The sequence below is a fragment of the Cannabis sativa genome, chromosome 3 (genome assembly GCF_029168945.1).
Source record: "Cannabis sativa cultivar Pink pepper isolate KNU-18-1 chromosome 3, ASM2916894v1, whole genome shotgun sequence".
Taxonomy (NCBI): Eukaryota; Viridiplantae; Streptophyta; class Magnoliopsida; order Rosales; family Cannabaceae; genus Cannabis; species Cannabis sativa.
In genome coordinates, this window is record NC_083603.1 from 43,251,758 (window position 1) to 43,277,834 (window position 26,077).

Genomic DNA, 26,077 nt, shown 5'->3' on the forward strand with positions numbered 1-26,077 from the left:
ATTCACAATTTAAATAGATATATTCTTCACCTTGGGCTTATATAAATATATATGTATGCATTGAATTAATGAGTTTCTCCATGAATTGGAATAGCCAAACTTGGAATTTGAAGATTCAATTTAATTTCACTTATTATTAACATAACATTATTATTATTATTATTGACAAATTCTAAGAGTCATTTTATAATATCATCTAAAGATTGACGGTTCCTATTTTTTTTTTTTTTTGTTGGTAATCGAGAAAAAGTATATAATACAGAGATGATTTATTGTTGATTTTTTTTTTCTTTTTTTGATAAAGAATTTATTGTTGAATTATTAAGTGTTTAAAAAAAATTTGTTATAGTGGAATGGGTAAAGGGAATTAGGGAAGAACAACCTATCGCCGACATCTACTACGTTACAGAGTTGAATGGTTAAGAAATTGACAGGTGGCAAAAGATTAAAAGTCCCTTGTTATAAATAAATAAATAATTATTAATGAAGACCGACTTTTGGTTAGTTTCAGATTTTAATGTCTCTCACCCAAGCAACAAACTAACTTTACTTCATTATTACTGAAATACCCTTGGTAGACTGTATTATTCATGAATCATAACTATGAAGAAAATAAGTTAATAAAAAAAAATGGAAGAAAATGAAAAATTTGACAATGCATGCTTAGGCTATGTTTGGTGGGAGGGAGGGAGGGAGAGTAGGATGGATGGAGAGGTTAAAGAGGATGGAGAGTAAGAGGGATAGAGAGGATTGTTAATCTTCCTTGTATTGTTTGGTATTAAGTGAGAGTGTGAGGTGGGAATGATGGAGAAAAAAATTGATTATTAAAATTACAAAATTGTCATTTTAAAAATATAATTTTATTATTTTTTTAAGGATAGTTGTTGTATTTTGGAAAATGTATTTTTGTCTTTTCCTACAATCCTTTCAAATTTGGAGGGATTAAATTTTGAAGGTTTAAAGGGAGAATGCCTCCCTCCATCTTAGGGTCGGCAAAATGGATCAGACATGATGACACGACTCGAAACTCGCACGAGAGTTAGCGGGTTTGGGTTTGCTTTAAATGGGTTCGGGTCGTGTTCGGGTTGACTCGTCTAACCCGTTTAATAAACGGGTCGTGTTCGGGTTGACACGTCTAACACGAAATTGACCCATTAATGACCTATTTAAAGTTATTTTAGTACTTTAACGTGTTATAAATGGGTTACAAACGTGTTGAATACTTCATAAACGTCTTATTGATTGACATGTTTAAACAAATTATACTTATAAACGGGTTACACGGGTCGTGTCGTGTCAACCCGTTTATAAACGGGTCGTGTTCGGGTCGAGCATGTACCTGTTATATATGGGTCTCGACACGACACGAACACGACCCGCGAACACTAATTGCCACCCCTACTCCATCTCTCCTCTCCCTCCTTCTCTCCCTCTTGTCAAACAAGTGATTTAGTCTATCCTTCCATCACTCTCCCTCCACCCCTCTCCATCCACCCATTTCTCCCTCCTACCAAACATAGTGTTAAAATAAATATATGTTCTAATTATATATATTTTTTATAAAAAATTATTAAATAAAATATGTTATTTTATTTTTTTATCATTAATTTTACTTTTTAAATAACAAAATTAAAACTCATCTCTTTCCCTCTCATTCTCTTCACTCTCTTTTTATCTCTTCAAACTCGTACACACACTTTTGTCGGATTCTTCATTTGTCGGAGCACCATTAATAACCAAGTGTATAGAGCAACCCAAACTCCCTACCAACATAATTCTTGAAAAAATAATGGGTATATAATTTATTTAATAATTATTGTTAGATTGAGTTATTTTTAGTTGTATTATGTAATATATTTAATAATTAACAAATGGTCCAACCCAGACATTCCTATTTTCCTTTGCAACTTTAAGGAAAATCTGACCACTGCTAATTTTGAATTATTCGTGATGATCTCTTGGCATTTGTTATATAGTAGGTGTTGCCCCTGATTTTCTCCAATATACGTGGACCAACCGGACAGGGACACGTGGATCAAAACACCTTAATACTTGAATTATTTGCTAAGTCTTTATGAAATAAGGCAGCATCCGGGACAGGCCTCCCGGAGAAAGCATACGGAGCCCCCTATGCTCCCAGAAGCCTAAGTAACATTGAAGCATCTCCGTGAGGTGTCAGGCTTCCCCTGAGCAGTCATTTCGCATTTAATGCCGCATGGGAGGGAACGTGTTGGGACTGCTACACGCAATAAAGTCTGACGGCACAACCTCTAATCTACACCTGCAAAGTAATGATCATTTAAGTCTATTGACGGCTACACTGTGAAGAGTCACGTCAGTCAAAAGACAATAAGGACATTCCACATAAAAGCCCTATAACACCTAGGGATTTGACCATGCATTACTCATGGTATATTCATTGGGAATACCCATCTTTATGGATATTTACAGAGACACATGTACAATAATCCTGGGGATCACCCCACCAAAAACACTATAAATACCCCCTCACAACTCATTAAAGGGGGTCGAGAATTTTGGGTTGCATAAGTGGAAGAAGAGTAAATACTCACCAAAAATATTCTCTGTATTTAATACATTCATAAATACACAGACTCGTGGACTAAGGCTCATTAACGCCCCAACCACGTAAAAATCCTTCTCTTAATTTCTTACAGTTCTCTAATCTTATATTATTTTATCGGTTGCCGAAAACCTCGGTCAACAGTAGGAATATTATGCTCTATAACAACTTCTCCCCTAAGAGTGGGATATTATTGAAATAGCAACAAATATTTTGGAAGAGTTCCAAGCATCAAACGGCCAGCAAATGACCGAGGAGGATAACATAAAACCTGATGTTTGTCGATGGAAACCACCCAAAGATGGCAACCTAGTGATCAACGTTGATGCTGCCGTGGATGAACAAGGAAAATGTAGCAGTTCAGTTGGAATTATAAGGGACCACACGGGTAAAGTGGTTCACTCCTTCACCTCTTTCATGTCTCATTCGGTGTCCCTGATGATAGCAGAGCTCAGAGCAATCAAGGATGGCTTTCTTTGGGCTAGAAGATTGAACATGAACCATTTCACTCTCTGCTTGGATTACCTTAACGATGTCAACAAAGTTAACTTGATCTCGTCTTTTGGAGGTGATTTAGAATTTCTGATTAATGATATTCGTAAAGCGATGATCACAACTAAGTGTAGGGGAGTCTTCTTTGTTCCTAGAACTTGTATTAGAGTAGCTCATTGCTTAGCAAAGTAAGCCTTAGTAGTTAAGGCTTTTTATTTTTGGGATGGAGGTTACCCTCCAGTTGCCGTTTCAGCAATTTTTGCTGATTTGGCCTTCCTGTAGTTTAAGTTTAACGGTTCTTTCCCCTAAAAAAAAGTTTGAAATGAATAGACCTGCATATATCAATCTTTTGTTTTAATTGTGTTATTCCTGAGACTTGAGCTGCTAGAATTTTGTATTTTTTGGTTTTTCTCGTATTTTAGCGATATTTTGCAATACTTTTCATGATATTTAGTGACATTAGAGCATACTAAATGTTAAGGATGATATTTAACGATATTTAGCGACATGTTTTACAATATATAACGACATTAGAGCATACTGAATGTGTGGGATAACCTGTTAGTATTTTTTGGCGACAAGTTGCGACTATATTTATGACGTATTCAATTTTTGTTTTCTAACTACGACGGTCATGATGTCTATCGACATCATTCGCGATATTTGTCAATATTGTTCAAGTTATATATTGGTGATGATACTTATCGACATGTTGCGATATGTAGCGACAACCTTATCGATATTTTATGATGTCACTTGTGATATTTCTCAACATATTTTTGTTAAATAAGGTTTTTCCTTTTTTTTTACAGATTTAATTGTATTTCTGGTTGTACTTTATGATGGGTCTTGGGCAGTTGAAACCTAAGGTTTCAACTGGATATTTAATAATGCAAAAGAAAGATGTTAATGTTTGAGGTTAACACTACTTTACAGAAGATGCAAAAAAAAAAAATTTATGAAGAGTTGGATATAGATCATCTTGTGTATAAATTGAAAGTGGAGGTGTGTTACATGTACATGAAAATATATATGATACCGCCAAAGGTTTTAGTGAAAGATAATCAAGTAAGATTGTTCTTAAGAATGAATGCAAAATGAGTGTGGAGAACTTTCTACCACTGTTTGCGACTAAGGTTAAGAGGCATGCAATTTTTCGGGTCTAAGTGTTGTTGGGAGTTTTGTCTCATAAACAGATCCAGTGGTAGGTTTGAATGAGCAGGCCCCTACTAATATAGATGAGGACAGGGTTGACAATGCATGTAACCAGTTTGATGGGTTTGATACTCCCTTTAATAACAATGATCTGTGGTAGATTTGAACGAGAATGTTGATGTGGAGTTGGAAGTTGATGAAGTTGTAGAGGTACCTACTTTGAGGTTAGAACTACCTCCACTACTGCCAAGGAACCAGAGGATAGAGCAAGAAAAAAAAACTACGTGTAGTGAAAATCACCAAACACCAGGCACTAGTAGCAGTCGGTCAGGTCCTACTCGTAGTACTGTACCATCCAATTTTGAAGTTTGTACAAACTTCAAACCTATTATGTGGACAAGAGAAGACATAAAGGAAAATAATATTTATACAACTTCTCTTAATGGTACACTTTCAGGAGAAATATACGTTGGCAAGTTGTACACAAAATAAAAGTGAATTGAAAAATGTAATGGGAAGGTTTGCATTGAAAATGAATTTTGAGTTCATGGTGAGGAAGTCTGACACCGATGTATTGTACGCAACTTGCAAGGATTCAAATTGCAAATGGAGAGTGAGGGGGAGGAAGAAGGCATGTTTTGACATGTTTGAGGTCACTGTGTTCCACAACGAACACACATGTAACCTGTATTCTAGACATGCTGATAATCGTCAAGCAGCACCATAGGTTGCTGGCCACCTTATTAAGAACAAGTTCAAATTAGGTGGAACTAAGTATAAGATAAAAGACATACAGAGATATAAGTTTAAGGATTATGGCATCAAGATGAGTTATGAGAAGGCTTGGAGGTGCAGGGAGAAGGAACTTATGTATGTGAGGGGTAGGCCAGCAAAAGCTTATCGTCAGTTACGTAGTTACTTATACATATTGGAACAGAAGAATTTGAGTATTATTACAGACATGGTCATAGAGGACAATAGGTTCAAGTATTGTTTCTGGTCACTAGACGCTTATAGGAGGGGATTTAAGTTTTGTCGTTCTGTGATTAGTATCGACAACACGTTTTTGAAAACAAGGTATGGGGGCACAATGTTAGTTGTTATAGCGTACGATGCAAACAACTAATTATCTCTAATTGCCTTTGTAATTGTTGATAGTGAGAATCATGACTCTTGAAAGTATTTCTTGTAGAAGTTAAGGGAAACGATTGGGGAGGTTCAAAACTTAGTGTTTATATCGGATAAGCATCAAAGCATTGAACATGCTATCGAGGTTGTTTTCCCCAAAGCATGTCATTGTGCATGCTATAAACATATTTCTATGAATGTCACCCACAAGTTCAAGACTGATGTATGTAACACGCAAATATCGTTGGCCGCTTACGCATGGTCGAAGAGAGAATATGATAGGTGCTTCAACGAATGGATCCTACCAGCACTGCTTGTAACGTCCCCACTTCAAGCCTCCATTGGGTCCTTGCACCCACAGAATAATGGCTCTTATACACGGGTACGCCACTCTGGCTGCTTCCTGGATTGATGACTGACCCTACAGACCAACACGAGTGTTTTCAGCGTGTTTTGTCCTCACTCACACGCATCCTGGGAAAACTTCCCATGAGGTCACCCATCCTTGAAATTGCTCCAGGCCAAGCACACTTAACTGTGGAGTTCTTTCGAGATGGGCTACCGAAAAACAAGATGCACCTTGTTGACATAGGTAGTACCAATCAATCCATTTAAGCTCTATTCAACTGTGTAGTCCCATACCTACACAGTCTCAGAATCATCCCACTTGACCTTCCCAGGCGGTGTGGGATTGCACAGCTTACCCGGTGTTTCCCCTTACGGATCACGGGACTACTGACTGTCACAATCACCCCCCCTTACGGGGTTCGACGTCCTCGTCGACCACACTTCCGGCTGGGTCAAGGCTCTGATACCATTTGTAACGTCCCCACTTCAAGCCTCCATTGGGTCCTTGCACCCACGGAATAATGGCTCTTATACACGGGTACGCCACTCTGGCTACTTCCTGGATTGATGACTGACCCTACAGACCAACACGAGTGTTTTCAGCGTGTTTTGTCCTCACTCACACGCATCCTGGGAAAACTTCCCAGGAGGTCACCCATCCTTGAAATTGCTCCAGGCCAAGCACGCTTAACTGTGGAGTTCTTTCGAGATGGGCTACCGAAAAACAAGATGCACCTTGTTGACATAGGTAGTACCAATCAATCCATTTAAGCTCTATTCAACTGTGTAGTCCCATACCTACACAGTCTCAGAATCATCCCACTTGACCTTCCCAGGCGATGTGGGATTGCACAGCTTACCCGGTGTTTCCCCTTACGGATCACGGGACTACTGACTGTCACACTGCTTATATTGAGGGTATAGGATTGGAAAAGGGTTACTCGTCCTTATTGTCCAGGAGATAGGTACAACATAATGATTAACAATGTTGTTGAAAGCCTCAACAACGTGACAACTGAATTTTGGAAATATCCAATAACTACTATCGTTGAGTTCATAAGGTTCACACTGTAAAGTTGGTTTGCTGAACGTCTTGAAAAGGCAAGTGCGCTACCCCTTCGATTACTAATTTTGAGGAAGATTTGGTAGCACAACACAAGGATGGTAGGTTCAGAAGTGTCCAACGTAATGGTGCACATTTGTTTAATGTTGGTAGAGGTCATGAGGGTAAGCGAGGTGGTGATGTAAACTTAGTTGAGAAAACATGCACATGCGGAATGTTCCAATTGTTAAAAATTCCTTATGCCCATGCATGTGTCGTGTCGATTAATCAGAATGTTAGCGTGTACGCTCTTACCTCTCCTATTACATAAAATCGACGTGGAAGAATACTTGCGATGCAACAATTAATCTTGTCGGTGAGGAGAATGATTGGGTACTTCGGAATACATCCAGAACATGAGAGTCAAGGTACCAGTGGAGAAGAAACTTGTAGGTCATCCAAAAAAGAGTAATGCAGGAAGAATACGGACTAACCGATATCCATCTAACAGTAAAAAAGTTGTGGAACATTGTCGTTGTTCAAATTGTGGCAGCTCGGGCCACAACAAAGCTTTATGCAAGGCCAGGATTTGAGCATTATTTTAATGTTTTAATTACATGCATTAGTAGTATGGTTTATGAAGAAGATATTTACATGCAGCAACCTCCTGGTTTTAAGGATCTCAATCATCCTTAAGTTGTATGCAAACTACACAAAGCATTGTATACCTTAAAGCAAGTCCTTAGGGCCTGGTTTGATAAATTGGCTTCTGTCCTAGTCTCTTTTGGGTTTGTTTCTTCCAGGGAAGATCATTCTCTCTTCACTAGAAGCTCCAATGGTTATCACATGCTCATTTTAATCTATGTTGATGATATTATTATCACACGAAGTCACCTTTCTAACATCTCTTCTCTGGTTCTAGAATTGCATAACATCTTTGCCCTCAAGCATTTGGGGGAAATTAAGTATTTTTTGGGCATTGAAGTGATGCATAAATCACAAGTGATGTATCTATCTTAAACCAAGTATCTCAAGGATCTTTCAGCTCAGGAAAAAAATGTAATTTACCAAGCCTAATAACACTCTAATGACATCAGGCCTCAGGCTTTCAGCACAAGGGAGTGATCCAATAGAGAACCCTGAGTATTATAGGTCAATAGTTAGAAGTTAACAATATCTAATTATCACCAAACTTGAGATTTTCATATAGTGTAAATAAAGTATGTTAATTATGCATAGCCCTCTTCAATCACATTGGTCTGTAGTGAAAAGAATACTTAAATATCTGTCTGGTACAATAAATTATGGTATGCACCTCATTAAACTTACCTTTCTTGACCTTGTGGGGTTATGTGATCCAGATTGAGGAGGTTTACCAGTGGGTTCTCAATCTATTTTGGTTCTAATTTGGTTGCCTGGTAATCTAAGAAATAACAGACCATGTTAAGATCATCTATTGAAGCAGAGTTCAGGAGCTTAGCATCTCTCACTACTGAGGTTACTTGGATCAAATCACTGTTAACTGAGCTTCAAGTAACTCTATTCAACAAATCAGTTTTGTGGTGTGATTACTTGAGTACAGTATTACTCATGGCCGACCATGTTATGCCAGGACCAAACGTATAGAGTTGGATCTCTATTTTATAAGGGAAAAACTTATGAACAAAGAGCTTGAAGTTTGACATGTCCTGACCATTGATCAAGTTGCGAATTGTCTAATCAAAGCCATCTTAAGTTCTAAATTTTCACTATTAAGAAACAAAAACAAGATTAAAAGTTCTTCCAATCTGAGTTTTGAGGGGGCTGTTGAGAGAGTTAGTTAATATGCTAGTTGAGAGTTAGTTAGACAGTTAGTTGAGCTGTCATCTTGTTAATTGTACAGTTAGTTGCTTTCAGTTAGAGTTGGCTAGTGTTAGATATTTATAGCTCAAGAGCTCAATTGAGTTTATTGTATTGGCTATATATATATGTAAAACTCTCTCATAATCCATATACAGAAGTTCATTCTATTCTTCTAGTTTTAACAAATATTACTGGCAATAATGATAATAAAAAAAGTTATAATAGTTTGGACGAGTTAATTCGAATAAACTGATAAAATTATTGAACGAGTTAAACTTTTTTTCTTAATTAGGTGGGTTATAATTAGATCCTTACAACTCAACAATTACATTGGGTTAGAAAAAATATTTTGTAACCCGATCAAATCGACTGATGTTCACTCCTGTTGCTACGATCGCTGCTTCTCAAACACCATGGAATCCTTTCTCGTACTCTCTTACATTGTCTCTCACTCTCAAATTAGACCGCCAAAACTTTCTTTCTTGGAAGTCTCAGGTGGTGCCTACAGTCATTAGACACGACCTAGATGAGATCCTTTTTACTGGTATCCCTCCTCTAGAGCTCTTGGTTACAGGTGCTCTCAACCCAGAGTATTAGCAATGGCGAAGAAAAGATCAACTTCTCTTTTTTTGGCTCCAATCTTCCATGTCAGAGAGTGTTATTACCCCTGTGGCTAATTACAATACCTCCTCTGCTGTGTGGTGTGCTCTTGAGCATAAATACTCTTCATAGACAAAGGCTCGTCGACTATAGTTGAATGGACAATTCTCAAATGTTCAAGTCTCACTATCTTTGAATATGTTGGTAAAGTTCTGTCAATTTTTGATGCTCTTATTATTACAGAATCTCCTGTGAATGATCAAGATAATGTTTTGTTTCATTCTTCTCTCTTTCTCAAATTGTGCTATGCACCATTATCATTCTTTACAACATCTAGTGTAGTCTTTGTAAATTTACCAAATTGTTTCATAATGATTTTATATAAATAATAATAAAATATTAAATACTATTTTGATTTTATAATTGTATTTTAGTAATTAAGTAAGTCTTGTATTAAAAAAAGTATTTAGTGTAATTAATTATAAAAAATAATAATAATAAAAATAATATAATAATTTAAAGAGAGAGTGAAATGACCGTACACACTATTTATTATACTAACGTTAAAGAAACTAAAAAGAACAAAATGTTTTAATGTTTTAAACATTATTTTCAAAATATTCTTCATAGAAAATAAAATGTCGGTTTGCTACTGTACATCATTTGATTTGTTTTTATAATTGTTTTCCTAATTATGGAAACGTTTTTTGAAAATTTTGGCAAACAGAATTTGAAACTTAAGAACCAATAATGGGACTTAATGAGGTGATTATTCATTTTTTTTAGGGTTTTTTTAATTTTAAATACTTTACACAACAACAAGGTTAAGTCAAGCCGTCAATAACTATTACAATCCACTCCCCCAAAATAAGGTTTAGCTTATTAAATTATAATAAAATTTTATCTATATTATATTTTAAAGACATTTGTAATTTTTTTGAAATCAAACCAAATGTAGAATTGTAATAAATTCTAGAAATATTTGCACCAACAACTATTATTATTAAATTATTTAAGAATTTACCCTTACCTATTTTAATACTCACAATTTAGGCATTTCTTTTTGATAGGTATACCAATGTATATTTATTGCTTCTCTCTCCTAAACTCTGCCTACATGCTAGCTTTTTTTTTTTCTTCTTTTTCTAGACTAGCTTTTTTTTTTTTTTTTAATAAAAATCTTATTTTTTCAAAATAACAGTAAACTAGGTTGATTAAATATTTTTTTTTTTTACATTCTATTCTTTTTTTTTTATTATTTTACATTCTTTTTTGTTTTTTAATCTAATTAGTAGTTTTAGAAAAAAATAATTATATGTATCAACGTGAATTGTATTTATGAAATTTTCTTAGACCATTTTATTGTTTTAAATACCGCTACACGCCTACTAAAATTAAAAATTAACCATATGTTTTTCTTTTACATTTTATTGACTCTCCTAGTTGATATGCAATCAGATTTTTTTTTTAAAAAAAAAATTATGTGAATAAACGACACAAATTGTTATTATTCTCACTTTCTTTATTTTTTTTTTATTTCTAAAGTTTTTTCAGCCACGCAATTTATTATTTGGACACAAAAATTACACTATTATAATCTATTTTTTAAAGTGATCATTTTGACATGTTAGAAGCATATATTTTTCTGCTACAAAAAAAAAATGACTAAAATTAAAAGTTAGACTAAGGTTTCTTAAACAACAAAATAACACACTATAATTTAAAATTTAAACAAGAAATTATAAGTCTCCTCCAATATTTATCTTTTTACTTTTTTTTTTTTCCTTTTTGTTTACTTCTTCTTTTTCTGACATTATTATCTTCTTCATTTATTTATTAATTTGTTTTTTTTGAAAAAATCTTCTTCATTTATTATTATTTTTTTATTATTCTTTTTCTCTAAATTTATTATTTCTCTTAGTTTTTTTTTTTATTTTTCCTCTAACATTTAGATATCTCTCTTACATTTTAGTATGTGTTAAAAGAAACTTTTTTGCTCCTTTTTTATATTTTGTAACAAAAAGTAATAAAATTTAAAATTTAATAAACTTTAATATATCAAGTAACATCATAACTTAACTTAAAGTCTTTTGTTATTTTGTATTTAAAAGTTAAAATATAGTATACTAATAATAAATTTATTTAATAAAAAGAATTTAATATGTTAATAAAAAAACTTATAAAGTTACCAAATAGTATCTAAAACATAATAGAATTAGTTACAATATGAAAATTATTATATATATTAATTTTAAAGTTGTCTAATCAAAATAAGCAACCAAATGTGTATGAGAAAAAAATTATCTTGAATTAATTTTTTTCTAATAAAAAGTAACTAATTGATATATTATTTACATCAAAAGCAACCAAAAGGTTGCTTTTTTTAAAATTTGCAAAACACTAAAATTTCTGGAAGCGAGATTTTTTTATTTTTTTCAATTTTCGGTAATTATTTTATATTTCGGTATTTATGCTGACGTGACAATCGGTATATGTGCAAATAATTTTCTTAAAGGTATTTTTATAAATAAAATCAATTTTAGGTATAATATTGAAAAGACCCCTAAATTCTATTACAATTATCATCACACCAAATTAAATATGAATTAATTATACAATCACCTTACTACAAATACAGACTCAATAATAAGATAGATCAAAATTTCAGATTATCTCTATTGAAGATATAAAAATTGTATTATAATTAATATAAAAAATAATTTTATGATATATTTATATAAATCTTTATGTGTTCTAATACACAGTTACAAAATATGATATAAAATTTAATGTTTTTATTAAAATATTAAAAATAATAATTTAGTTATGTACAACAATTAAAAAAAGAATATAAATTATCTATAATTTATTATTATAGCTAAATATATTAATAAAATTATAAAAATAACATTAAAAAAAATTAAAAAAAAAAATAGTATATTTATGATATTATAACAATATTGTTCTAAATTAAGGTACACTATTGAACCATATTTTTTTAAGAGGAGTGGAGAGGTATGTTTTAAGTTTGCATTACTAATTAAATATCAATATTTAAAGCCACATATCTAAATTCGAATTTTTCTTTAATAAATAAATAGAAGTATTGATTAATAAGTAAATTGAACAATAATAAATTAATCAAGAATATTAAAATATCAAAGAGTATAACAAACAATAATAAATTAATCAAGTCATATGTAATAAAAAAATCTTAACAATATCTTCAACTAAGATACTAACTAATTAGAAAAATAAATATAACATAAGAAGAATTCTAGATTTTCAAAAGTAATTTTTTTTTAAAAAAAACTTTTGGTGGGATTTGACTCTTATTCTCTAATCTATATCATATCTAATTTAACTATTAAGTTAAAGTTAATATTATGTTTTAAATATATTTTTTATTACAAATATATATCGTAACTAACTAAAATACGGAGAGACTATCCCACCTTGCTTCTATGTAGATCCACCCCTAGTAGATTGGCTCCACACGATACCGAAAATGCATACCCCATAAAATGCACATAAACTAGTATCTTACGGCCAAAGAAATATCCACCAGAGAAAAGAAAACATCAATTGTAGTGAGGAAAACACTCAAGCCTAGCCCACAGCCATGAACAACCAACCAACGAGCCCTGATCATATTTTAATGTGAATTTCATTTAAATTTGCTAAATATGAATTTTCTATCTATGGGGTCTAATTATAAAGATGTAAAACATGCAAGAAATTTTTTAATATATATCATTTTCAACAATTCTTATTTCATCATCCATGGAATTGATGTCATGTCACTTTCTCTCACCATACCATTTTTCCTTCTTTCTTAACTATTTTAGGCTATTCTTTTTTATTATTGAATCTGTTACCTGATTTGAAGCAAACAATTTTGTTCACATTAATATGGTCTATAATATATACTCTATACAATTATTTATGCAAAAGCTAATCAGGGTCCCCACCAACAACACATATCTAAGCATAAAATCTCAGTTAATGATAATTAAATTTCTTTTTTCTTCTCTTTCATGGTATTCAATTCAAAATTCAAAAGAACAAATTTTGTTATAGTTGGGGTGGTATTGTAAATACACTAAAGAAAGAGCCCCCCAAAGAAAAATCCAAAGTAAGCCCAAAAGAAAGACATACCATGAAATGTGAAACACAATGCCACATGCTTTGTCTCAAGCATCCATCCTTGTACTTACTTCTTTTTCTTGGTTCACAAAAGTTGAAAGCAACAAACAGCCTGTCCCTATAATTAATTTTTTATTATTATTATTTTTTAATTTTATTTTTTATTCAATTCATCATAGGCCACCATAGTCACAGTCATGTATTTCAAACAAACCCTCAAAATAGTAAGCTCAAGCTTTCAAAGCAAAATCTACTTCCTTTTGGCCCTCACATAGGAGTTTCTCTCCAGTCACTACCCTCTCTCTCTCCTCTTTCTCTCTCTCTCTCTCTCACTCTTTTTTAGTTCTTTCTTTAGTAATCTTGAATTGAATAAATTATCCATTCTCTCTCTCCATCTCTCTTTCTCTGTTGAAGAAACTCCCAATGGCATTTGCTGACAGGTATAAAAATTGTTACTTTACTCTTGTAATCCCAGAACCAAATCTATTTTCATTTCAAGTTGTTATTTTTATTTTATTTTTCTCACCTTTCAAAAAAAAAAAAAAAAAAAACCCACTTCTTGATTGTTAATAGAATCATATGTCAGTGAATGAATGGCTGGAAAGAGCACTTGGGTAGATTTCTTTCTTTCTTTTTATTTATTTATTTTTTTTTATTTTGGTTCTGGTTTATTTATTAAGTTATTTGTGTCTTATGATCTTGACCAGTACCTTTCTTAATTTTCAGCTTCCCAATATCTTGGAGCACTATATATTATATGTACTACAACTTATTTACTTGTTTACTTACTCATTATTTATTATTATTAATCAAAAACAAGCAAAAGCTTGACCTTGACTTTCTATTTTGAGGTTATTGTTTAAGTATAATCTTTTTCTGCAACTGCATTTTGAGCTTTCTTTTTTGTTTTAATTTATTATGTTCATCTTCTCTTTCTTCTTTTGTTGTTTATGTTTTTATGACATTCCTAACTACCTTAAAGAAATTTGTCTTAACTGAGCTGGTAAGCTACTTATAATTAAACTACTGTGGTTGTTGGGTTCTATTATTGTATAATCTAAACTTGTCATTTTCTTCCTTTGTTGAAAATTTCACAACCATAAACTCAATAAGGAAATTTTTTCTCAATTGGTTTGCTCACTTAATCTGTTTACTTGTGTTGTTGTAAAGGGACTAGATTAATAATTACTATTAATGTCTATGTTGATGCAAAAAAATTTAAGTACTAATTTGTTTCCCTTTATAGGTGATATAATAAACAACTAAGAAGCTAAATTGGGTGAGTTGTTAAGATCAGGAGAAGCTAAAGTAGAAGAAAAATTGAAGAAAAAGTTAGAGATTTTATGGACTGGAACTCGAAAGCACCACCTTCTTGGGAATTTACTGAACTAGAACAACAAACTTTCTCCAACTTAGGCACAGTTAATGGAGATTATAATAAGATTATCAGAGAGGATTTTTCAGTAGATTTGAAGCTGGGACAAGTGGGAAATTGTAGTAATAATGACTTAGTGGATGCAACATGGAAGGAGTCAGGGGTTCCAAGACATGTTCCTTCTTCTTCTTCTTCTTCACCTTCAGGATCTTCGAAACGGTCTCGGGGTTCTTACAATGGATCTCAAACGGTTTCGTGTCTTGTTGATGGGTGCAATGCTGATCTTAGTACTTGTAGGGATTACCATAGACGCCATAAGGTTTGTGAGCTTCACTCTAAGACTCCTCAGGTCACAATTGGTGGTGAGAAACAAAGATTCTGCCAACAGTGCAGCAGGTATGGATTATAGTGTTTTTTGTTCATTTAACTTAAAATTTGAGAAATAGAGACTACTCATTTATGGCATTGTCATAGTTCTAGTGAGAGTTTTGAAGTCATGTCTTGTTGTTAAATTGAGTTTTGTGGAAATCTATGCTTCATATTTGTCATTATAAAATCATTTTCACTCAGCTGAAGTTTCTCACAGCTTCATCTGCTTTTTTTCTTAGGTTCCATTCACTCGAGGAATTCGATGAAGGGAAGAGAAGCTGCAGAAAACGTCTTGATGGACACAACAGAAGGCGAAGGAAGCCTCAACCAGAGCCCTTCTCGCGCTATGGTAGTTTAGTGTCCACTTATTCAGGTTAGTCACTCTGTTTTTCATAATCATTCTAGCTAGACACCTTACTTGGTTGAGTAATTCCTTAATGTTTTTATGCCTTGTGATCACATATCATGAGTTCATAGCCACAAATCTGAGCTCTATTGTTAATTTCCCAAGTATTATAAGCTTATCATCTCATGTTTTCCCACATTAATACCACTTTTTCTATTGAACTAAACATGAACATTAGAGGAGCCCCTTTTGATCATCCCTTTTCGGGGAAAGAGAAGAAGGTTGGGAAGTGAGAATACTTTCTACTATTATTTGCAGGTACTCAGATGTTACCATTTTCATCCTCACTCGTTTATCCCTCTACAGCGGTTGTGAACCCCAACTGGGGAGGATGTGTAGTCAAAACCGAGCCAGAGTCCAGTCTCCTTTACCACCATCATCATCATCATCAACAACAGCTACCCTTTCTTGATAAACATAACATGTTTCTAGGATCAACCTCTCCCAACAACAACAACAACAATACAAACTACAAAGGAGATGGTAGTAGTAACAAGCTATTCCCGATTTTGCAAGGACATAGTCCTGAAGTTTCAGCACGCCATCATCATCATCATCCCCTTCTTCTAAGGACATTGTCACAACAATGTAATGAGGTGCCTAGGAGCAAATTGTTCTATGACAAGCCATTAACATCAACAACAACAACTACTACTACTTCTACAACAGCACAACGAATCCATAACTCGGATTGTGCTCTCTCTCTTCTGTCATCACCGTCACCACCGCAGGTGCAGACATCTGAGATGGGTTTGGGACACAACATAATGTCACACCTTAGCTCCTCAATCTCAATGGCAGGGCAACACCAACAACATCCCACCCTGCAAACTCATAATAATGGTTTAGAGCCTTTCATGAGCTCAGTTTTGGTCACTAATGGAAATGGTGCCACTACTGATGTTGTTCACTGTTCTGGGATGTTTAGCATGGGGTCAGATACTCATGAACCCCATCAAAATCTTCCTTCTCACTGGGATTAGTAAGAAGAAAAAGATAAGGAAACAAAAAAATTGTTGAAGATTTCTATGACCATTATGAGACATGAATTTGTATCATCTCCTTCATAATTTTTATGCTTGTGACTTTAACCTATTGGGGCAATTTTTCTTTCTCTTTTTTTTTTGGTATTACTATCTCCCAAGAAATTTTTGTTAATGGAGCTTTGTAGGTTTGATCTTTTGGGAGTTATATAGTACTAGCTTGGAAATTTTCATATGGAGAAATGTCAAAATTTCCACTCTGTTAATGCATTTGTTTCTTTTTAACAATGATGCTATTTTTGTTTTTGGAACTTTATAGGTCTGATCTTTTGAGGTTAGTACTACTAGTTTGGAATTTTTCATGTTGGAAAGGAAAAATTCCCCACAATTATTGTGTTATTTACCAAGATTAACAAGAGAATTAATTATATGCTTTTGCAAATGTATTCATGATAATTCAAAAAAAAAAAAATATATGGCTGTACGAAATTTTAAATATTTTTAAATAATTTTTTATGATTTTATTTACAAAAAATACGGTTTTTTTGATGTATTTTTATGTTGTACTCTTATTAATTTGTTGTTGATTTTTTGTTATTTGTATACTATTTTTTGTTGTTGTTTTGATTTATTTAGATGTTATATTTTTGTACTTTTATATAGTTTTCTTATTGTTTTTGTGTTGTTTTATAAAGCACCGAAAACATATAAAAAGAAATCTTTAAACGTAAAAATGTTTTTACAAAAAAAAAATGATTTATGTAATTATTCCAATATATTTTGAGTCACTGATGTGTTGGGTGGGTCTACTCGTATCTTCAAAATCTTACACAAAAAAAAAAATATATTGATGACATGTTATATCGCTATTGGTACAATTAAGTATTGATCTTTTAGAACTTAATGTAATATTTTTGATTGGAATATCTCTATTCAATCGCAACATGCCACCTCTAAGTAGTGCTACTGCTAGGCACTACTAGTGTAGTAAATTAGTAATGCTCTGAAAAAAAATATAAATTGTGTTGGTGTGATAATCTTTTATAGGATAAACTCAGTATATTTATGTTGTGCTTTGAGACTATAGGCTATATAGGATAGACTTTGGAATTTTATTTATATTTTATTTTGGGATTTTTTTAGTTTTTATTATCATGAATTGAAGTTTGATGAATGATTGTTGGTAATTGTTTGGTTTGGATTGATATTTGTACTTTGAATTTGAAACTAATGTTTTTTCTTCTAGAGAATTTAGGTTAAGGTGTTATGTTTAATTTCACAAATAAATAAAGTAGACAAAAATAACTATATAAAATTTAGGTTTAAAAAGAAAAAAAGGAGTTGACCTGGTCAACCCGAACTTGCCAACCCCGCAACACGTGAACGGGCGAGTACGAATTCATCCTTTTACTCAAAACCCATGAACTCAAAGCATGTCAACTCGAAACTCAATCAACCCGCATGATGTTCAACCCTAGACCAGTGGCGGACTCAGAATTTAAAGTGAGGGGGAGCGTAATTTTTTTTAAAAGCAGAGAGAGCAAAAATAAATTTAAAAAGAAAAAAAATGAAGTGTAATTAGTGGGATTTGAACATTTACTCTCTAACATATTTATAATCTACCTTAACTATTACACCAAGCTTACTATTATGTTTATAAATATCATCTTTTAATACAAATATATGTTATAACTAACTAAAATACATATATATTTTTTTCCTAATTTTTTTTCAGGGGGCAGTCGCTACAATGTGGGTCCGCCCCTACCCTAGACTATTGTGCTCATGTATAAAAAATTTTACTGTAGGGACATTATTTTTGCCCCAAGCACTAGGACATCTTTATTTTTCACAATAAAAAATTAAATTTTTTATGTGGGTATACATTGAAATTATAGTAGCCGTTCTAGTAAGTTTTAGAAAATTTTAAATAATTCACATACTATTTAATTTTTTTTACGTCTAATTGATTATTTTAATTTTTTTTTTGAATACGATTATTTTGAATTTTTTTTTAATGAAAATAAAATTTTCATTAAAATGAAGCTTCATCCCTTACAATAGCACGTAATTGAGACAAATTATACTCTTAAAAAACACGATATGTGAAAAAACAAGAACTACGTGGGCAGCTTTATTTGCATATCTTTCAACAAATTGAATTGTAGAATTTTAATTATAAATCATAAATTCTCTACAAATGGAAAACATAGATAGATGCTACAATTTTCATACTTTAACTATTTCTATCCATAAATAAATTATTATTATTATTATAATACTATTATTTCAATTTCATTACTGTGACAATGAAAAAAGTAAAAATATTGTTCATCATAAGTCACTTTCATCTGTAATATATTGGTAGTTGAAGTAGGTGCACAGGATAAAAAGATGAATCACCACCCACGTTAGCAGAAAATGTAATAATTCACAAGATATTTTCTTTTTATCAAATAAAAACTCAATAATTTACCAATTTCATTTATGTGGGATGAGTTTTCCTCTTTTATTTATTTATTTATTTATTTTTTAAAAAAAGTCAAGTCAAGAGATACCTTTTTCTGGGTAAGGGAAGAGATACTTCTTATTAGTCTAAGAGGTGTTTGGTTAAAAAAAAAAAGGATTACTTAAAAAAAAAAAAAACCGTAATAATAATAAAAAAAATACAAAAATACAAAAATACAATAAAATTTAAATATTTTTGTAATTTTTAAGATTTCATTTACATAAAATGCGGTCTTTTTATGTATTTTTATATTGTACTCTTGTTAATTTTTTGTTATTTGTATATTATATTTTTATGTTATTTTTATATTATTTGAATGTTATTTTCTTGTTAATTTTATGCAATTTTTTTTGTTATTTTTGTACTATTTTTATGAACAACGTAAAAATATAAAAAAAATCTTTAAATGTAAAAGTATAAAAATTTACCAAAAATTATAATTTACATACAAAAAATAAAAGGAAAAAACTCTTAGAGAAAAATGCAACTTTTTTGTACTTCTATCTTGCAATTGATTTATTTAATTCATTTTCTGATATGATTTACATTAATCTCTCCAGTTAAGTTGTGTGATGTCCAAAGAAAATTTGTGGGGATGAACTTGACTTTGGTAGAGTCTAGATTCATAATGCTAACTAGACAGATTAGGATTTTGTCTGCAGATTTTTCATATCTGTTCAAATAGAATTTTGTCATTTAAGGAGTTTTTGCAAAAAAAAAAAAACTAATTAATATTTTCTCTTTGTATTCATAACTTTTGAGCTCGGTTTTGGATGTCATTTATCACTATAAATATGACCTAAACCAGCAACAATAGGTTGAGCTCTTCCACTTTTTAATTTCTTATATTTATAGAAGAGAATGTTTCTTTTGTAAAGGATAGTTCTGTTATTCCTTGGTGAGTTTGTGTGTCTTTGAGATTTTTTTTATGTGAAATAAATTTCAAAGTACAGAATATAAAGAACAACCTTCGGGAGAAGGTTCATCCAAGTCTTGTTTCAAGAGGAAGTAAGCACCGCTATCTTCGGGAGAAGATTTCTACATGTCTTGCTTCAAGAGGAAGCAAGCACTGCTATATTTGGAAGAAGATTTCTACAAGTCTTGCATCGGGAGGAAGCAAGTACCGCTATCTTCGAGATAAGATTTCTACAAGTCTTGCTTCGAGAGGAAGCAAGCACCACTATCTTCAGGAGAAGATTTTTACAAGTCTTGCTTCGGGAGGAAGCAAGCACCGCTATCTTTGAGAGAATATTTCTATAAGTCTTGCATCAGGAGGAAGCAAGCATTCACCAAGTAATTTGAAGGGAGTTCAAACCTTAGTGTCTTAAGGAGATTCATTCAACAAATAGGAATACATCAAGCTTGTGGTAAAATTATTTGTTTAAGTCAATTACTTTGTACTTGTTGAAATTTAACTAATGAATCTTATCTCTAAGTGTGGCCCTATGGATTAGTGGCAATCTACAAGGATTGTTGATACCACGTATGAAATATCACGTGTCATTTTAGTTTCTACAATTTTAATTTTTACAGTTATTTCTGATCTATCAAGTTTAGTTTCTGATAGAACATATTTCAATTTTGTTCAAATAATTTTATAACAGTTCCACGTTTATTAATTCACTTAGTAATCATAAAAATAGAATTTCAATTGGTATCAGAGCAGTTCACTAAACTCTTAGTGAGATCTTGTGGTTATTTTTTTGTAACGCACCCCACATGGATGCCACGTGTGTGCTTTTACAAATTTATTTATAGTAATCTATTAGTTTAAGAAAAGTGCAGTTTAATTAAAAACTTTCTAATTAAACTAAAAACATAACTTTTATACAAAATACTACTGAAGTATGGGAATTCCCTGTTTATAAACTCTTACAACTAGTTTCAAAATCACTATTACAATAATAGCATTACATTTCCAAACATAGTCAAAAGGATTGATCCTGTCCACTGGAAGCTAAGACACCGCGATTGATATGTACATCGCCGGGAGACCTCTGACTCATGGCTGATCCACTTTAATTTCCCTTCCCTTTACCTGCACCACGAAGCACCCGTGAGTCACAAAAACTCATCAAAAAAGCAATTAGAACACAAACAATATATAACACGAGATAACTTAACAGTGCATAGCATACAATTTTATCATTCACAATAAACGCTTATACAACACGTAATCAAGCATTACATAGCAATTATTTGTCTGATAAGACAAATTGTTCTTGATGCCTCATAAAGCATCCTTACCACTCATCACTCACGAGCTACATGTGTCACTTTCGTTGTCCGATAAAATAAACGATAAGTGAGAAACCTATCTGCGGTTTTAAGCGAGTAATTACTCATTGCCAAGAAACCTATCATAATCGAGTCACTAACATGATAATCGTTTCCTCAATCATAAACGAGTCACAACCGATAATAATCGTTCCTCTCTTAACATGCTCAACAGTGCAATTGACTTTCTTACCTTGGTCAAGTAATCAGGTGTGCGTGCGGACTTGAGTGGAATAAAGCTCGACGATCCCGAGTCCTATGTCACGACAATGAAATCTGGTTAACAACTTATCCAAACTCTGGAAAAAACCCAAATTCCATAACCAGACAAATTCTAACTCTCCACTGGTTCAAAACTTAGCTTAGACATCCTTAAAATACCCTAATCTAAGCTCTGAAAAACACCCCGAATAAAACCAATTTTGAACTAAAAACTAGGGTTTCCCCTGTAGGCCAACCGGTTGACCAATTTTTGCTGCATAAAGGAGAAACTCTTGTTTTACACATCAAAACTCAACCAATTCTCCACCAAACCTACTCAAACCTTCCAAAACAGTTCCAGACCATAAAAACATTGCATACAATCAAACGATTCTCAAGAATTCATCAAAATAAGCAAAACACCATAATTGAGTAAAATCGAGCTCATTAAACCTCATCTCCTCCAATACATGTCTAACAACCCTAATTCTAATCAATTCAAACTTAAACAACTTCCAACTTAACCCTAGAACAAGCTCTGAACTTAGAAAAAATAACTCAGCCCCGAATTCATACAAATCCTAACCCAAAACTCAACCTAAGCCTTGCAAAATCAAAAGGAAAGAAGTGAAACGCTTACCTCAAGCATGAACAACACCTATCCTTGGTTGATTCAGCTAACACTTGACTGAATTGGGAGGAAATTTCTAGTTTTTTAGCTGGTTTTCTTAGGTCTTCGAGAGAGAGAGAGAGAGAAAGAGGGAGAGAGCAATATGCGTATTTTTTTAGTTTAGGTTTATCTTCAAATTTTTTAAAAAAGAAATAAAATTTCAATAATATAAACCTAACTTAAAAATTTACTCAGCTTAAATATTAATCCATAAAAGACAAAAATCCTAACTTAGTGAAAAGACAAATTTGCCCCTCCAATTAAACACTTAAGTTAAATAAGGTTTAAGGACATTTTGGTCATTTTCTTGCTATACCTACTAACCGACAACCCCATTCTCTAAACTAATCTAGTATAATTCCAATATATCTCAACTTCTATCACCGTGATATTTTTGACCATCCCGTCGAGTTTCTACGGTTGCGGAACTTAAAAAATATTTTATTTCAAAAATAGTATTTATAATAACTCTACAATCTGATAAAATCTCTGTAATTAATAAATTACACTTAATCATTCATTTGCAAGATTTACTCTAATTAACCCACAATTAGCTTAAGTAAGATTATAATCTTACTCCAATATCCGTATAATCACATATTTAATGAAATATGCCTAATTAAATATTATTATATTTTCCAGAATATTACAACTATCCCCTCCTTATAGAAATTTCATCCTCAAAATTTACTTGAATAACTCGGGATATTGCTCCCGCATCTGCGACTCTAACTCCCAAGTCGCCTCTTCAACACTTTAACTAATGGAATGGTCTTATTCCGCAACACTTTTTCATTCCTATCCAAGATCTGGATCGGTTGTTCCTCGTATGACAGATCCGTCTGAAGTTCGATATCTTCATAGCTTAGGATATGGGTCGTATCAGACACATACTTTTGAAGCATCGAGATGTTGAATACGTTGTGAACTCCAGATAAAGTAAGGGATATGGCTAGCTGATAAGCTACCTAACCAACCCTTCTAAAATCTTAAACGAACCAATAAATTTGGGACTAACTTTCCCTTCTTTCTAAACCTTCGAATTCCTTTCATTGGGGACACCCGAAGGAAAATAAAATCTCCAATCTAGAATTCAATATCTCTACATTTTGGATTAACGTAACTCTTCTGCCTACTCAGTGAGGCAAGCGTACGAGCTCAAATCTTTTCAATAGCTTCACTCGTTCTTTGAGCTGCATCTGTTGTGATATTTTGCACATGCAAGTGCACGTATCGTTTACAAGTAATAGACTCATCAAGAGTGAGGTCGATCCCACGAGGATTGTAGTTAAGTACGTTAAAATTAAACTTTTACTTCTATTTGGTTAAATAAAAATTAAGAATAGGTTAAAAGTAGAAAATAATAAAAATAGTGAAAGAAGAAACAATTTAAGGAAATTATCAGTTAATAAAAACTAGGGCTTCAATTTCAATTGTATATATTGAATATGGCTTAATATGATTATCTCCCTATTACCAATTTCTATGCAATAACAGGTTTACTAAGGTAATTTATAGTCTTTTCAGATATATAAATCTCAATCACATGCAAACTTTCTACTCTCGTGATAAATTTAACATGCAACAGGCATTAAACACAGAAATCCTATAAGCTATCTAAACTATATAGGTACTCTCTTCCTATATCGAAATTCAGCTCTATTTCACTATAGCATAATTGACACTCACTTCTCAGATCTCGCATTAAAACTATAGACAATTAATTGGTGATCAGGCAATTAAAAGCAATTAAGCACGAACGAAATAGAATACATAGAAATTGGGGGAAAAATAAATCATATTAATACCATAAAGTAATATCAAGCAATATCCATCTAACCCTAATAAAGTGTTTAGCTACACATGTTCATGAAAGCAAAATCACACATATTAACTTTAAGAAAGAGAAGAAGATAGAGAATAAAATAATGCTGAAAACCCTCTGTAAAATGCCTCCAATATTGCAGTTGATCTCTCCACTTTGCATCTGTATTCTTTCTTTTTTTCTCTCTGAAATTGCTTCCCTGAAATCAACTCTAGTTCACCCTTTATATAGGCTTTTAGGGACTAAAAAAAGATAGAAAAACGCACATGTTAAATGCATATTCGAATTAGAAAACCCCCCAACACCCACTTGAGAGAAAAATACGATTTTTGTGCTATTTAGGGGGCGGGCCGCGGCATGCTAAAGCTGGGCCGCGGCCCGTGTTGGAAGTGATTTTTCTACTACGTTGACTGATAGTATTTTGGTCATAACTCTCTCAATATTGCTTAGAATTGGACGATTCAAGATGTCCCGGAAAGATAAAAGAGAGATCTAGAACTTTTATGTTTCGACTTTTTCCAAAATCTAATAATAAGATAGTCAAATTCAGGCTTGAAGTTTCATCTTTATTTTCGTGCACAGTTTTCTCTATTTTAAATATCATCTTTTTGTGAGATATTTTTATCTTTTTTCCCATCTTTTTCCTCTGATATTTTTCTAATCTTATTTTATTTTAAATCTGGAAAAATAAAAGATAACAAGCCTAAAAATGCTCCAAATACGATTAAAACTCAATTAAAAATATACTAAATTTAATCTAAAATTAATACTAAAAATAACCTAACAAATTCCCCCAAACTAAGCTTTTACTCGTCCTCGAGTAAAACACTAAATAAACATTAAACAAGTCAATCTCCAAAATATGAGAAATGTTCAAGTAGCTTCAATAACATGATTATGAAAAAAAATTCACTTATGCATATAATCCAGAATTTCAATTCAATTACACTCTTGACAGATTTCAATTTATTTTCATTTACCTCCGTTTGCCGGCTTCATCCTAATGAACGAGTGAACGAAACTTTCTTCCATAAAGAATTTCGTACGGTACCATGCCAATAGTACTTTGATAACTATTGTTATACAAAAACTCGATCAGAGGAAGATACTTGTTCCAAGAACCCTCAAAGTCTAATACACACGCCCATAGCATATCCTCAAGTATTTGAATAGTCCTCTCAGACTGACCATCAACCTGAGGATGAAAAGTTGTACTGAACTTTAGTTTGGTACCCATTGCTCGTTGCAAACTCTCTCAAAACTTTGATGTAAATTTTGGATCTTATTCTGAAACGATTGACTTTGGAGCAACATGAAGCCTAACTATTTCCTTGACATATAGATCATCGTACTGATCCACCGTATACGTAGTTCGCAATGGTAAAAAGTGAGCTAACTTTCTATATCGATCCACAATTACCTCGATAGAATTATAAAACCCTACTGTTCTTGGTAATCCAACCACGAAGTCTATGGTTATTTCCTCCCATTTCCACTCAGGAATCTTCAAAAGCTGAAGTAATCTCGCTGGTCTCTGATGTTGTGCCTTGACTTGCTGGCAAGTTAAGCATTTTGACACATACTCCACAATGTCACCTTTCATACCTAGCCACCAGTATAGGGATTTTACTCGTGATACATCTTAGTCGTTCCCGGGTGTAAGGAATATGGTGTGGTATGAGACTCGTCTAGAATCTCTTGTCTGATACCTTCATCGGCTGGTACACAAACTTTGTCCTTATATCGTAGCAATACATCTAATGAGATTAAAAAGTCCTTTGTTGACCTAGCTTCAAACTTTTCTTTGTACTCCTGTAGTTCGAGGTCACTCTGCTGGGTCATCTTGATTCTTTCTAACAAATCAGACTGTAACATGATATTGGCTAGTTTTCTCACTACGAATTCAATTCCTGCTCTGGTCATATCCTCAACCAACTTTGGTGAGATTTTCTTCAATTCATAAACTTACTCTAAACCCTTTCAGCTTAGTGCATTTGTTACCACATTTGCTTTTCCAGGATAGTAGAGAATCTCGCAGTCATAATCCTTAACTAATTATAACCGTCGTTGCTGCCTCATATTAAAATCCTTCTGAGTGAAAAAAATACATGAGCTTTTGTGATCT

The 26,077-nt window shown here is 32.6% G+C and overlaps 1 protein-coding gene across 1 annotated transcript; it reads left to right on the plus strand.

Moving 5' to 3' along the window:
* The first annotated feature begins 13,137 nt into the window (after positions 1-13,137).
* On the plus strand, positions 13,138-16,758 carry LOC115708847 (squamosa promoter-binding-like protein 13A). Its single transcript, XM_030636866.2, has 4 exons — positions 13,138-13,777; positions 14,584-15,108; positions 15,321-15,454; positions 15,746-16,758. The coding sequence occupies exons 2-4, from the start codon at positions 14,681-14,683 to the stop codon at positions 16,468-16,470; spliced, it is 1,287 nt and encodes a 428-aa protein (XP_030492726.2). The 5' UTR covers positions 13,138-13,777; positions 14,584-14,680; the 3' UTR covers positions 16,471-16,758.
* The last annotated feature ends 9,319 nt before the right edge of the window (positions 16,759-26,077 follow it).